This window comes from Camellia sinensis, chromosome 9, assembly GCF_055761805.1.
Source record: "Camellia sinensis isolate YWXY chromosome 9, ASM5576180v1, whole genome shotgun sequence".
NCBI classification, from domain to species: domain Eukaryota; kingdom Viridiplantae; phylum Streptophyta; class Magnoliopsida; order Ericales; family Theaceae; genus Camellia; species Camellia sinensis.
In genome coordinates this window covers 10,430,593-10,446,214 of record NC_138969.1, presented here as the reverse complement: position 1 = coordinate 10,446,214, position 15,622 = coordinate 10,430,593, and the positions used below count along the sequence as shown (strand labels likewise).

General features: G+C 32.3%; 1 protein-coding gene across 4 annotated transcripts; it reads right to left on the bottom strand.

Moving 5' to 3' along the window:
* Positions 1 to 2,133: 2,133 nt before the first annotated feature.
* LOC114284955 (uncharacterized) lies at positions 2,134 to 9,321 on the bottom strand. 4 transcript variants are annotated; one of them, XM_082886111.1, is made up of 7 exons: positions 8,811 to 9,321; positions 4,610 to 5,089; positions 4,389 to 4,538; positions 4,083 to 4,187; positions 3,851 to 3,898; positions 3,338 to 3,774; positions 2,134 to 2,889 (listed from the first exon to the last, which is right to left on the bottom strand). In XM_082886111.1, the coding sequence occupies exons 1-7, from the start codon at positions 9,118 to 9,120 to the stop codon at positions 2,278 to 2,280; spliced, it is 2,142 nt and encodes a 713-aa protein (XP_082742237.1). In that variant the 5' UTR covers positions 9,121 to 9,321; the 3' UTR covers positions 2,134 to 2,277. The 4 variants fall into 4 exon arrangements, with proteins under 4 accessions (XP_082742237.1, XP_082742235.1, XP_082742236.1 ...); XM_082886109.1 differs by having other exon boundaries at positions 4,077 to 4,187; positions 8,811 to 9,265; XM_082886110.1 differs by having other exon boundaries at positions 4,086 to 4,187; positions 8,811 to 9,265.
* Positions 9,322 to 15,622: the final 6,301 nt, after the last annotated feature.

The following is a 15,622-nucleotide window of genomic DNA, read 5'->3' as shown; positions in this document are numbered from 1 at the left end:
TTTCTCTGTGAAGAAAATCTCTGTCTTAGCTTATCTAATTCTACTCTAAAATTTATACCTATCAAAATTTATCAACAATTCACATAATAGCCAACTAATCATAAACTTCAAAGACCATCCGAAGTTTCCATTAACCGTATTTGAAATATTCAGTGCAATTTCTCTCTACACTTTGGGGTCTATTGGTAATACAAAAGTTCAAATCAAATTGATTGCTTTTAAGGGTTGTCTTTTATTGCAGAGGGACTACAGTGATTGTGCAAATCAAGAACAAAAAAGCCTTTGCCTATTGATTTTTTTTCTATAAAATTGGTTTTAAGGCCAAGTTTGGGATATTTAAAAAAAATTAAAAAGTCAAAAAGTTACTTAAAAAGTTAAAAAATTAACATTACTCATCAAAAGTCAATAATTACGGCTGCACAACTCCCAATCTTAATTTTCCTCTACAAATCAATTTTTACAATTTTTTATTACACATTTTTTCATAAAAAGTCAAAAAGTTAATTCAAACATCAATATTTTTTTTCTCAACTTTTTAATTTAAAAAGACAAAAAATGTACTTATTTAAGACACCCCAAGCAAACCCTAAGTGTTGGTTTAGACTTGTTCTTTTTTTAGGGACACTGACTATCATTGTTGATAAAAGCGAGCATATTGGCTATATGAGTAGTGATTGGGAGCCCGAAAAAGGTTGCCCCGAATGCCCCAAATCTACGAAACGACGTCGTTTTGGCGTTGTAATTTTTTTTTTTTTTTTTTTTGTCTGTTTTGGATCAGAAATCAGAAGCAGAGGAAGACGAAGACAGAAGAAGAAGAAAGAAAGAAGAAGAGAAGAAGAAAGAAGAAGAGAAGAAGGCAGAGGGGAGGCGACGGCGGCCGGGCGGAGGCAGCCGGACGAGCTGCGACGATCCGCCGGGCTGCGACGATCCGCCGGGCTGCGACGATCGCCCGAGCTGCGACGATCGGCCGATCGGCCGGAATGCACGGGCCTCTCTGTGTGTGCGCCTCCATTCCCTCTTCTCTCTTCTCTCCCTCTCTTTCCCTCTCTCCTCTCCTCTCTCTTTCTCCCTCTCTCTCTTTCTCCCTCTCTGCAGGTCGAAAATGGCAGAAAAAAAAAAAAAAAAAAAAGAAAATTTCGAGCCACATTCGAGCCAGACATTTCGGGCCCTGAAGCATTTTCCTTGGCTATATAGATCTGAGAATCGTATAGCTTTATCGGAGCTTTGGAGGGGACAGAGAAAGCATATAATAATTCAAATAATGTTCTGTTTTTGTCGTTTCTTATAAACTTTTGTGTGCTTTTCTGGGGTGTGGGGTTGTGGAATCATGAGATTATTATTGGGTTTGGAAGACTTGATCACAAAATGGGATTTTTTTTTTGAATTAAAATAGTTATAAAAAAATAAAATAAATTTTTTAACATAATAAAATAAAATATCACATCTAAATCATAATTATTTTATTTTTTCTCTCATAAAATTATAAAAAATTAAAAATTTTATCCCAAACGAAATTTTTTTAGCCCCAAACTAAAGTAATCAAAAAGTCAACCCACATCCCAAACAAACCTTGAGAGAGAGAGACTGAGTGAAATAAGATTTGATTTGAGAGAGTTAATATTATGAACCTCTTCCATTACTAAAAATAAGAGACAGACCTTAGACTAATTTCTCATCTAAATGTACTTAAAACATAAAAATAAAAATAAAAAAAAAATTGTAAGCAAATTTAAAAAGAATTCAATAAATACAAAAATAAAAATGTACTTTTTTTTCTAATTATTGTTTTTTTAAATATTTTCACAAATTTTATATTTTTAAGTGGATCTGAAAAGTAAAAAAAATATATAAACAATTCACAAAAAACCAAAAATACAAATTGAAACTCAAATATTGTTTTTGAAAATATACTTTTTTTAAATGAAATGAAGTGAAAATTTATAAGAAAAGTTTATAAGATTTATTAGTTGATATAACATTTTTCAATATATTAATATATATTTGCAGAAAGAAAGTTAGACAACTAAGAGCGAAATTTCGTTTGATTTTCATAAAAATACAAGTTGCAAGGCTCAAGTAAGCTTTTTAAAAATTGAAGTATAAATCAAATCATATGAAATTGAAAATGACATCTTAAAAGAATAGCCTTGTCACATTTATTGATAAAATGAACAAATACTATTGTAACTGCTATATATAATGAAAAAATAACAACATATTTTAGTACATCCTACAAACTATTCTTATACATTCAAACTAATAATCCATTCTTGAACTCTAATAAAGAGTATCTCTGTTACGACGAGCAAAAATTCCAGACCCATAAGTAGAACTAACCATATCGGCCAACAGAGGGAACTGCAAAAATGCAAATAATGTTACCGGTATGCAAGCAGTTAGCGCCACGGGAATGACAACCCAAGCTAGTTGATGGCCAAGTACAATGAAAAATGTTGCGCTAAAAGCTACAAGCATGGATGCTATAGAGAAGAAGAGAGTTGTAAGACCGATGATCAATCTCTTTGGTAAGGACTCGAGGAAATCTTCTTCTGCATAGCGAGAAGTGAGGATGGACAAGAACATTAGTATAGCGGTGACTGAAGAGAACAAGGCAAATGCATCTGATATGGCGAAAAGCATGAATGTCTTGGCTTGAAGAAAATTTGGGATGCCGTTGTTGTTATTGCCTCCTGGGACAGTGAAAATAGCAGCAAACATTACTGTGGTGATAAGTGCTGCGACAAGCATGGATGATGAGGCAGTGCCTTTCATCCACCTTTCCCCGGCTTTCACTAGTCCCATGTGCTCCTTGGTAAACAACATTTGGGGTGTTTGACCTTCCATGTCTCTCATCTCTTTGTATGATGGTCGTACATTCTTCTCCACCTCCTTTTGAAATTGAAAAGAATTTAATCATTACACAATTAAATGTATGAGTCTTAAATAAGGTGGTAATTAAATAGTTAGCAATGATCACATCTAAAAGTTTAAACTAGCAAAACTAGCGAGGGGTCCATAATTTATTTCTTTTCACTGGGGGCAATGAGTAAGTACAAAGAATACTATAAGGATTTTTTTTCCCACCAAAGTCAATATCTATAATTTAATTCCAATAATTTGACAAAGATAATTTAAATCTTTCAAATCACAAATTGAAGAAAATTTTAGCACATTCATATTAATTTTTTATAAAACAATATAAACACATAAAAATTTTACAATTGCCCTTGGTGAATTTTCATATTTTAAATTTTTTTCATAATCGCCTTACTATCATTACTATCAAATACAATATATTCAAAATATAATGTTGAATTGAACACAACTTTAGAATTACCTTAAACCACAAGAGTTCCCGTTGCATTTGAAGTGCAGCACCAGAGACGATGTTAAGTCGATTGAATGGAGCCAATTTTCCAGCCAAGTGTAACATGTTGGTATTGTTTGAATCTTTATAAGCAGTAATCAAATCTTTGTGAGCTCCAATGTCATAAATAAGGGTGAAGATCTTTTCTTGGCGATGCATGACAGCAATGTGAAAAATGCTCCGACTTTGCTCATCAACCTTCCAAATTAGATCAGGGTAAGAATGAAGGAGCTCAAATACAAACTCAAAATTTCCTAACTCAGCAGCAACGAATAATGGTCGCGAAGGGCTTTTAAGTATGTTTCCAATCTGTGCATCATCCAATAACAATATTTGTCCCCAGAGACGTTTCACCAACTCTAGAGATTGCATGTCTAGTAGTTTTTTGTCATGAACTACCTTGAAACCTAACATCAGAGGAAAAGTAAATCACTCTATAGATTGTTGAAAATGTAGGTAAAAGATATAAAATGCGTGGCATACCAAAAACTTCTTCTGCGTGCTGAAGTAGTCTACTGAAGAAGCGGTTCGCTGCAATTCCAATCACAACATTTGGTTAATAGAAGATTATGTTTCCAAAATATTATTTTCCAATAGAAGATTATGTTTACCTTAACTTATTTTGTGTGTGTGTGTGTAACAATGTAAGGTAGATATATATATATATATATATGTGTGTGTGTGTAGAGAGAGAGAGAGATAGAGAGACAGTTACAACTGTGGATGGTTTTGCTACTCTGGTACTTGCACATAGTAGAGAAGAAGCCGTAGGTCTTGGTGCAGCAGCAGCTAAACTCCTTCAATTGTCCCACATGGAACCCTTTTAAGAAAAAAGACAGCTAGACTTTAATTGTTTTGGCTGGTGATCAAATTTACTAACAAGCTAAGCTAATCAGTTCACTAGTAGGTCACTAATCACAATAACTATATGGAATAGTGAAATTGTAGAGTTGTCTAAAAGCAGCATGATGTATATCAGTTATTCAATTATAAAAATTTACAGAGAAATAGTGAAACTAACATGGATATATAAATCTATGCCAGACTCCCAGCCCACTTTTGCCAGAAAATGCCGAGCGTTTTCGAGCTAAAACATGAAGGGCTGTCTCCCCATTCGAATCTTGCTCAATTGCTAATTCTGGTCGACAATCAAGTATGTGAAGAGCGACATCTACAAACAGAACAAGAGGGTTAATCACCTAGTCTGCAAACAATAAGCAAGCATGTATAATATCATCTTACCATACAAATCTGAACTAATAGTAGCAACAAGTAAGCCGGTGAAATCTTCTTTTGTTAGATCTTCATCCCTAGTCACCGAGCAAAGAAACAACACCATGTCTCTGTGACCTAACAATGCAGCCATGTGGACTGCTGTCAATCCCTTACTACCCCTCACAGCTGGCAAGTTAACGTTCTTTTTCACCATTACCTCAGCAATTCTCGTGTTTCCTGATGCGGCAGCAAAACAAAGCGCTGTGTTATCATGCTTGTTTTGCAATTCCAAATCCTTCATGTCCATCAATTTGACTAACTCTTCCACAAACTTGGTCTGTCTGGCTCCAGCTGCAATGTGAAGAACTGTTTCCTGCCCCTTTGCGATCCTAGCAGATAGTGCAGATGGATGCAACCTGATAAATTCTTTGGCCTTTTCCCAATCACCATTAAGTGCCGCTTGGTACAGGGGCACGTACATTCTAAGATTTATGGTGGCTTTAGTCCCTGTCAAATGTTATATGAGGATAAAGAATCAAGTCATGGATTTGTGATCATGATACTTATTGCTAGCTTGATATATTGTTGTGCCCATTTAGTAATATTCTAGACTTTTGGTACAAATAGTGATTTAACAAGTATCAGAATCTTGATTCCGTGAGGCGTGAGATCAAATCTCGTTGTCTCCCCAAAAAATTAGGGGTTTTAAATTAGAATGTAAAAAATATGAGCAATGATACATTCCTCTAATTTTGGAGTTCTAATTAAGCTCTAATGATGTGGTAGGGAATAAAAAAAATGTAAAAAAATAAAATCAAAGTCAAAATATCACATCACAGTGGAATCCACTCTCATTAGAGCTCTTTTATTAGATCATTTTTCAAAAAATATTGGACGAATGTTGTAAATAATGAAATTCTATCACTTTAGCACTTCCTCACCACGCCTCTCCCTTGCTGCAAAGTGTTCGAATCTCTCATAGAAATTGTGAGAAACCGAAGCAATTGGCAGGGCATCTCTCTCTCTCTCTTTTTTTGCCCATCTTATTTATGTACCATAATTATTTTTGTAAATTCACTATTTTTTTTTTTAAAAAAAAAACATTAGTTGAGGACATGTCTTATTAATTTAGTATTGTTTTCTTTAATTATTGATTTCATTGCTTATTTATTTATTTATTTGAGGACTTGCTTAATTTTGATTTGTGCCCTAAATCTAATTTGCCCTATTTTTTAAATCTAATTTTTGTGAGATAATTTTGTTAATTTCTATTTAATTTAAACTTTGTCATGTTTTCGTTTTGTTTGGATCAGATATTCTCTTCATTGTTGGTGAATTTTGTTTTGTGGGTGTTCTCTTATTTAGTACTTTTGCATCTAAGAAGAGTAATATTTAGTTGATAGTTAATTTGTTTAGTTTTTTTATAAACTGAATTTGCTAAATTATAAAATAATAGTATTATATTTCTGTCTTTTTAAGTTCTTATAATGATTTTTCATTTTTTTTTTAATGTAAGTAAATTATAGTAATGTAAATACTTTTCATTTCCTATGCAAAGTTTTTAGTCATTTCCTATGCAGTAATGGTTCGCTTGGCTCTCGAAAAACTTGGGACCAGCCTTACAGTGTAGGAGTTTGATGTGATTACCCACAAGGGGACACATGGAACAGTAGCGCGGTGGATCCAGTGAGGAGACGATTGTAATGGGAAGACTAAGGAGTTGTTTGGGATACATTGTATAAGTGTATTTTTTGATTTTTTAGTTAAAAAAAAAGAGAAAAAAAATATGTATATTTTGAATAATTTTTTGATTTTTTAAAAAAAATATATAATAAAATATTGTATCAACTAACAAAATTACTGAATTACCCCTATTGATACATGCAACAGTCTGTCGGTGCAACTCAATTTATGTTTTCTATGGGAATGTGTGACTTACATTGAGCCACGTACTGCATGTGGAGGAATTGTACTGCAGCATTGAGCTGCACTATTTATTTATTTTTATTTTTTTCTTTGAACCCACAAGTATAAACTTTTTTGTTTTTTTTTAATGATTTTTGAATTTCTGACTTTTGTAGGTGATGTCAAACCAGTCCTAAGTAGGGGTTTGACATGCACTAAAAAAAGTATATTTTTTAGCATAATATATTTATTTGGGTCACATCAATTAATATTTATTAATATTTATCAATATCTCCTCTCTATTTTTCTACTCACTGTTTCTACTTTTTCACATATTTTTTATAAAAAATCAAAAAGTGAACTTATTTAGAACATCTCAAACCACTCCCAAGATTAGGAAAAAGATTGAGAGTTCTAAATATAGAATTCTTAAAGAGTTCTAATGAGCTAATTTTCACTCATGCTGTGATGTATGTGTTTTCTTTTTCTAGTTTTATCACATCATTAAAGCTCAAATTAAAACTCTATCTTTAAAATTCTGTATCATTTCCCCTCAGATTATAAGGGGAGTGGAATTAGGTCTCACATCCCCGAGCCAGAGAAGTTACTAGGCCACAAGGGCCATAGGCATAGTTCTAAATCGCGGTATCGGGTAACGTAACGGTATCGATCGCGGAGTCTCGGTATCGGTAGTATCGGCCGGTACGTATCGGGAATCGGGTGTCGCGGCCGTGAAATTTTAAAAATCATTAGCAATCCCTCTAAAACTCAATTTTATGCATTTTTTTTACTCTTTTAGCCTTAATTTGTCACATTTTAATCAAAATCTTAATATGTAGGAGCACTTTTGACTCATTTTCAACTAAATGATATGTATTTATTTTAGTCACAATTATAACTTTTAATTATCTGCAATATCATTTTCAACTAAATGATATGTATTTATTTTAGTCACAATAAAATATTTAAAATAAAAATAAAAATCTAATTAGAATAAACCTCTTTAAAAAAAAAATTCTAAATCTTAAACATCTACACCAAAACAAGACACAAATAAAAAAAATAAAAAAAAATATAGTACAAAAACATGGCACCAAAATAAATAAATAAATAAATAAATAATAAAAACCAATAACAAACCTTTCCACTGATCCAACTTTTGACATATTGAATTGAAGATGTATTTTTCTTATTTTTTTTCCCTTCTTCTGCTCAGTAGAAATATATATATATATATATATATATATATTAATATAAACAGTGGTGGTGTAGTGTAGAAGAAAAGAGAAAACAAAACAGGGGGGGCTCTCTCTATCTCTCTCACTCTCTCGGCCTCCACTCTCTTTCACCCCGAAATTCTTCTTTGGAGCCATACATGAACTTCTCTATCTCTTTGCCTCTTCTCTCTCTCTCTATATTTCTGATTTTTGGTGAGACCAAACCCACAGCAACAGCAATGGTTCCAAAAAACAGAGCATCAACAACTCACCAAAAACAGAGCATAAACACAAATTATAACTTGCAACTCAGGGACACAAACCGTCTTTGAAGAAGCTTGAAGATCAAGTGAACTCCATAGCCCAAAGAAGCTTATCGGGCTGATACGTGTCGGGAATCGGCCGATACAGACGTGAAATCCAATCTCACCGGTATACCGGTGAGTATCCGACGCGGCCCTCCCATTTTCCGGTACGAATCGGCCGATACGGAACGTACCGGCCGATATTTAGAACCTTGGCCATAGGCATAATGAAGACATTGCGTATTTAAGTGGGGTGCTATTAAATAACTTGGGTTTACCATTTTGTCATGTTAATAATATATGACATATAAGCACCATTAACAGAAACTTAAGTTTAACCATTAAAAGTTTTGGGGCCAACAAGTTACTGGGGCATGGCATGGACTCAATGAAATAATAATGCTCAAACATGGATGAGAGTTTCGAAAATAGAACACAAGTTTTAACAAATACAGGTTTTTTTTTCTTTCCCTTTTTTATATTAAAATGAATGAGAGTTTCAATCTTTTTATTATTATTTTTTTTCAAAAACACAACAAACCAAAAAGATACAGTTACGCCTCATTTGAAAATATGTTATTTTAATAATTTTTTAATTTTTTTAGCAAAAATATGATATATAAAAAAAATATATATATATTTAGAATGACTTTTTACGAAAAAATGTTTAAAAAGTGAAGAAAAAAAAAATTGACTTTTTAATATAAGTTACGGACTTTTTAATTTTTTTAATAAGTTTTTAACTTTAAAATCAAAAATATTGCAGGCCAACCGAGGCCTAAGTGTCCAGAATATACTTACTGACTCTTAGCAATCCACGGGGTGATGTGAGTAGAGAAGCAGAGGCAGGCCCGGATGTAGCTTCACTTGGAACCATGTTAGAAAATGCTGCAATCACAGTGTTGGTACGGTCAGGGAGTTGTAACGAAACAACTGACCGGGAGGAGGGCTGTGGCGGAACCACTGTGGATGCTAAATTCTTGGGTGGCATCTCAATTGTCACCATTGTTGAAGGTTGGCTTCTGGCCGAGCTCGGTTGGCTTCTGGCAGAGTTTGGAGTAGAGTTTCCTTCTGGGAAACATGACTGGATTGAAAGAGTTCCTTGCCACATGATGATCTCAAACTCTCCACAATTAATTCACCCTTGTTAAAAAAACAAATTAATTAAATAACTCGCAACAATGAATAGAATGAAACAAGCAAACAATAATGAATGAACAAGCAGACAGTTTTTAGCAGTATAAAAAAGAAGAAAAGTGAAGTGATGAAACAGCAAAGAAACTTCCCAGCAGACAATAGGGATGAGCCAATTGTAATTACAAAGTCAATCATCCATAAAGGCCCTGCAGGATTCCTGGAATTTGCTTGGTGTGGACATTAAAAAAAAATTACTTAAAAAAAACAAAAATAAAAACAAAAACAAAAACTTTTCTAGAACATTTGTACCCCATCCCATGTCGGTTCAAGTCTTTTTATTCCCTAAACTTTTTTATTTATGATAATCATATCACTTTTTTTAAAACCTTTTAGCAAGCTGAAAGTTATAAATCAGAAAGTAAAAACCAAATACACCTCTCCACTACTTCTCAACAATTAGTTTTTAATTTAATTAAATTATTTTTATCTTATAAACAGTCCCATTCTTTTATCTCCAATGCACACTTAATTGTGTTATCATTTGAAAATAGGTTTTTTGAATTAACTTGTTGACTTTTTAATTATTTTAACTTGGTATTAAAAGTTCTTTATCGTTTGGCAATGGAACCAAAGAGTCCCATTCTTTTGAATAATGTTTCAGAGCTCGAATTCTTTCCCCCCGAATCCCCTTAATGCCCAAAACGACGTCGTTTTGGACTTTTTTTTTTTTTTTCGTTCGTCTTCTTCATGCAGCTCTGAGACAGGGAGAGGGAGAGGGAGAGGCAGGTCGTAGCTCGTCACCGTCGCAAGGAAGAGCTTGTCGCCGTCGCAGGGAAGAGCTTGTCGCCGGGATGTCGCAGCTCGTTGTCGCAGCCCCGCTCCTAGTAGCCCCTGCCTCTGCCTCCGCCTCCGCCTCCGCTTCCACCCCCCGCCTCCGCCTCTACCCGATTTATTTGGCCCCCTCCAGTCCTTCGCCGCCGTCTGCCTCTGCTTCTTCTTCTTCCTTTCTTCTTCCCTTCTTCCCTTCGTCTGCTTCTTCTTCTCTGATTGAACCAAAAAAAAAAAAATTCAAAAATACTAAACGACGTCATTTTTCGTTTCGGGGATTAGGGGGACGCCCTTTCGAGCTACGTAGCACGGCCCCATTCTTTTATCCCTAATGCACTCTTAATAGTGTTATAGTTTGACAATAGATTTTTTAGTTACCTTGTTGACTTTTTAATTATTTTAATTTGAGATTAAAAATTTATTTGGATAAATTTTTTTACTTTTATAATAAAAAAATTATAATTATAATTATAATTTAAATATAATATTTATCTTATTAATTTTTTAATTTATTTTTCCTTTTTGTAAGATACATGGCAAAAGTCTCGAAATAATAAAAATGCGTTAAAGTAGATTGATAAGACATGAATCTGAGCCACAAATTTTATGTAAAGAGAGAATCCATGATAGAGAATCATGATAAAATCGACATATATATTAAATTTTCCTTGTCATTTTGTGTTGACTGGCAGGTCAATCAAGAACCCCGATTAATTCTATTTTTAGTCAAGTTTGACATGATTGAAAAAAGATAAAAAGTTAAAAAGTCACTATATTTTATAAAAAGTAAAAAAATACACTTATTTAGTTTTTCCAAACTAGGCCTAAAACAAAAAAAAGTTTAAAATATGAGAATGAAATTTAGGTTCAGTAAATTACATTCACACTCTGCTGAGATTTGTCCCTATTACATTAGTACTCTTAACTTTTTAAAAATTATAATTTCTTCCCCAAAATTAGTAGTCACATTACACACAACCCCTCCCTCTCTGTTAACCTTTCATTAGTTGGACCTAACATTTTTTGTAATGTCACCAATAGTATTTTTTAAAATGTCAATTTTATCCTGTAAATTATCTAATTTAACCAATAATGTTTTTCATCCGATTTCTTTTAAGGTGACACTTTTGGCATATAATTGTACACCATTGGCATATGCAAAAGTGAGTTAGCAATTGGTATATCTTAAACAATGTCAAATTTGACAGCAAAAAAAAAAAGAAGGAAAAACTACACCTCAGCGGTGTCAGAAAAAATAAATTACAAAAAGATGGTAAACATTGTAAAAATTTAATATTAAAATTATAAACTTTTTCATTAATGTGTAATAAATTTTCAAAATTCGTGCTGAATAGTAATTTTTCCAAAAAAATATGTCGCTTTTTTTATTAAAAAAATATTATTTTAAGGATAAATTACATTGATCTTCCCTGAAATTCAAGAAATATATAGTAAGCCCCACAAATTTAGCATAATTACATTGGTTTTCCCAAAAGTTTCAATTCATGTAACACTTGACCCCCTTTATCATAAATTCGTCAGTTGTATGATTAAAAAATGATGTTATCCTCTCTTTTGGATTGAAATGTATATTTTTCCTTATATATCTTTATATTTTATAGCATTTATATTAATTTTGATCACTTTAACTTTATTAAAAAAGATATCAATATAATTATGTCAAAATTATATTTTTTTTAATCATCAGGGTGTAGTATAATTTGCGCATATGTTTATTATAAGGACCTATAAAAAGAGTAGGGGTGCAACTCGGGCGGGTTCGGTCGGGTTGGGGGTCTGCCCAAGCCCGACCCGAATTGTATTTGGCACTGCCCAAGCCCGCCCAAGCCCGACCATGAACCCGAACATTGTTGCCCAAGCCCGGCCCAAGCTTTGTATTTTGAACTCGGGTTGCCCGAATTGCCCGAGTTCAGAAACCTGTAGGTAGATCTAAGGGTAGACATAAAAGATGCTAATCTAATGGTAGAAAACTAACCAAAAAAAAAATAAAAAATAAAAATTAAGACTAACTCTTTTACTTAATAGAAGACTAACCAAAAATAAAAATAAAAATAAAAATTAAGACTAACTCTTTTACTTAATTTATATATATTACATAATTTATTAAATTATATATATATATTATATATTATATATTATATAATTTATATAATATATTAAATTGAATTCGGGTTCGGGTTGCTCGGGTTGGCCATTGGTTCTGCACAAGCCCGGCCCGAATTGCAATTCGGGCATCAAAAATCTGCACAAGCCCGTCCAGATTATAAGATATAGTTGCCCAAGCCCTAAAAAAACTCGGGCTGGGCTCGGGTTGCTCGGGTTGAGCCCGCCCGAGTTGCACCCCTAAAAAAGAGTTTAAAAATTATTAAATAAAAACTAAATTAAAGTAATGAATTTGATATATTGGGTGGAATGTTTGATGTGATAAAATATTTTTAGGCAAATTATAAATATACTCTCTAAAATTTGTTTAAAAAATATATAATTTGTTCTTGTGATTCTAAAAATTATATCTCGTCTCTTAAAATTTTTAATTTCATAACAAATGATCTTTTTTATCAATAAATTATCAAGTTAATTAATAATTTTTAATAATGTAAAAATTTATTTCAATTAATAATTTAGTTGTAACTAACAATAATATTCAATTTAGGCAATTTAATTTTTGTTTCCTTCATTGTTGTTAAGAGACAGTTCATCGCTCATCTGCTTCACTTTTCTTCCCCACTTCAGGGTTCGTTTGAGAAGTGGTTTAATTTTTTTTTTGTTTTTTTGACTATTTTAACTTAGAGTTAAAAAGTATAGTTTGGGAATGATTTTTTAGTTTTTTTGATTTTTTGTGAGAAAAATAATGTAATAATTATGAGTTAGATGTAATATTTTATCTTATTAAGTTAAAAAACCTATTTTATCTTTTTGTAGTTAAAATAGCCCCCCCAAACCCAACCCAACCCAACCCAACCCAACATTTCTTCCCAAACGAAGCGTTAACTTTGCTTGGTTAGAGTTTTCCAAAAACAATTTTCAGAAAATTCTACTTTCTAGTTTTCCGTATTTTTTTGTTTTTACTGAATTTTTTTAATATTTTAAGCAATTTTTTTTTAATTTTTAGACATATCTAACATAAATATACCTAAAAAGTAAAAAATTTGTGAAAAAAACCTTCTAAAAATTCACTAAATACCAAAAATACAAAAAAAAAAAGAAAGAGAATTCAGTACATTTTTTTTTTTGTATTTTTATGTATTTATTAATTTTTTAAAATATCTTTTCACAAATTTTTTACTTTTTAGATCACCTAAGTAAGTACATCTAAAAAAGTAAAAAAAATGTTTAAAATATTCACTAAAAACAAAAACAAAAAAAAAAAAACACGAAAACCAAAAAACTCAGTTTTCAAAAAAATTTAATCCAAAAAACTCAAACCAAACACATTGGGTAATTGTAAAATTGTAAATATATATAATTTTATCTAAGTATGTGAATTTTCTATACATGTGGGAATTGAGTGAATTTTCTATTTTTGTGGTTATGTTTTGTGATTTTTCTCTGACATTTTGAATTTTCTTTGGTTTTGGCTACTGTGTGAATTTTCTCTAAATTTTGGTCAGTGTGTGAATTTTCCCTGGATGTTGTCATTGTATGAATTTTATCTGTAGTTGGTCACTAAGTGAATTTTCTCTCGATATTGTCATTGTGTGAATTTTCTTGGTAGTTGGTCACTAAGTGAATTTTCTTTGAATGTTGCCAATGTGTGAATTTTCTCTGGAGTTGGTCACTAAGTGAGTTTTCTTTGGAGGTTGCCATTGTGTGAATTTTCTCTAGATTTGGCCACTGTATAAAGTTTCTTTGGATATTGGCAGTGTCAAATTTCTCTAGTTGTTTATTGTTCTAATTTTCTCTGCATGTGTATATTTTTTCCTATAGCTTTTGCCATTGTTAATACTTTGAATGAAGACAATTGTTGTTGGTTCCTTGAACATTTATGTGAAGTATTGGGATCGGAGAGAGTGATAAGTTTCATATCAGATCGACATTGTGGTATTGTGAAAGGAATTGCTAAGTTTTTCCCTAATTGATATCATGGATTTTGTCTTGAACATCTAAAAAGAAATTTGAGGGATAGGTTATCATGTGGAAACACATATTTGGTTAGGGAGACGATTGTGTCCAAGTTTTCAAAATGTGCATATGCGCCAACAAAGGCATCATTCCATTTCAAGTTAAATAAATTAAAAAGTAAGGGATGAGACATTGTGAGTGTTTTCTTGAGAAGTTTACCATATGAAAATTGGAATGATGCATATTTTGAGGGGAAACGTTATGGTGAGATGTATTCAAATGTTACTAAGTCATTCAATTCATGGATACGAGAAGTTCGGCACTTTGCCAATTACAAATTTGGTGGACATGATACGGTTGCAAATCATGAATATGAGGTCTGAAAAGAGGCTGCTCTCTAGTAAATGGAATAAAGTTCTATATCCTCGTATGAATAGTGTATTGGAGAAGGCTTTCATGGATGAGAGGACATGGGATGTGAGTTTATCATCTAATAATATGTTTGAAATGCATTATTTTCCTTCGGTTATGGTTGATCTCGGGTTGAGAACTTGTGTATGTCGAAAATGGGAAATAAATGGGTATCCATGTCAACATGTTGTTGCTGCAATTTTTAGGAGTGGAAAGAATTTGAATTCATTTGTTGAACTATTTGTTCATGCTGATATATATTGTCAAGTATACTAGTTTTCGATTAACACAGTTCTAACTGTTGAAAAACCTGTGTGTAGCATTGATGATGCTATGATTTTACCTCCATTGAGTAAGAGACTAGTTGTGAGGCCAAAGAAGAACAGAATTGCTTCTACTGAAGAGTTTAGAAGGGTGATGAAGTGTAGTCAATGTGAGAGTATTGGTCGCCATAATAAGAGGACATACAAGGAACCTTTGTTAAATAATTGAGGATAATACATTTTATTGATTGAATAATACATTTGATGATTACTTTGTGTATTTTGTTTTGTGAAATGTATTTTTTGGATAGTGTGTATATAATATCAATCAAATTCATCCAAAGAAATTTTCCTATAGCAGTAAAAATTACTTTTTGTATTGTGTTTTTAGAAACATACTTTGGGAGTGCCTTTATAATACCAGTTAAATTCATCCAGAGAAATTTTCCAATAGCAGAGAAATTTACTATGGACATTGTTTTTGTTGAAATGTGCATTGTATTTTGTAAGGTCAAATTTATCGAGAGAAATTTGCCAATAGCAAAGAAAATTACAGTGTGCATTGTATTTGTTGAAACATACTATACGTGGTGTGTTTATAATACCAGCTAAATTCATCGAGAGAAATTTGCCACTAGCAGAGAAAATTCTTTATGCATTGTGTTTTGTGAGGTCAATTTCCTCCAGAGAAATTTACCAATAGCAAAGAAAATTACTGTGTATTGTGTTTTTTGAGATGATTGTTTTGTACCAACATAGTGCATTACAGATTACATGATCATATAGGCACTCTCTTGGCACGATACGAGTTAAATTTCTCTGTGAATTTCTGGTAACTTCATACCAGTCAAATTCATCCAGAGAAATTTGCCAATAGAAGAGAAATTTACT

Bases quoted from the DNA above. Each gene is read 5' to 3' on its own strand.
- LOC114284955 (XM_082886109.1), bottom strand. From the start codon at position 9,120: ATGTGGCAAGGAACTCTTTCAATCCAGTCATGTTTCCCAGAAGGAAAC. The intron at 5,090-8,810 runs GTAAGTATATTC...AACATTTGACAG, and splicing joins CCGTGGATTGCTAAGAGTCA to GGACTAAAGCCACCATAAAT. The intron at 3,775-3,850 runs GTATGCCACGCA...CTCTGATGTTAG, and splicing joins GCACGCAGAAGAAGTTTTTG to GTTTCAAGGTAGTTCATGAC.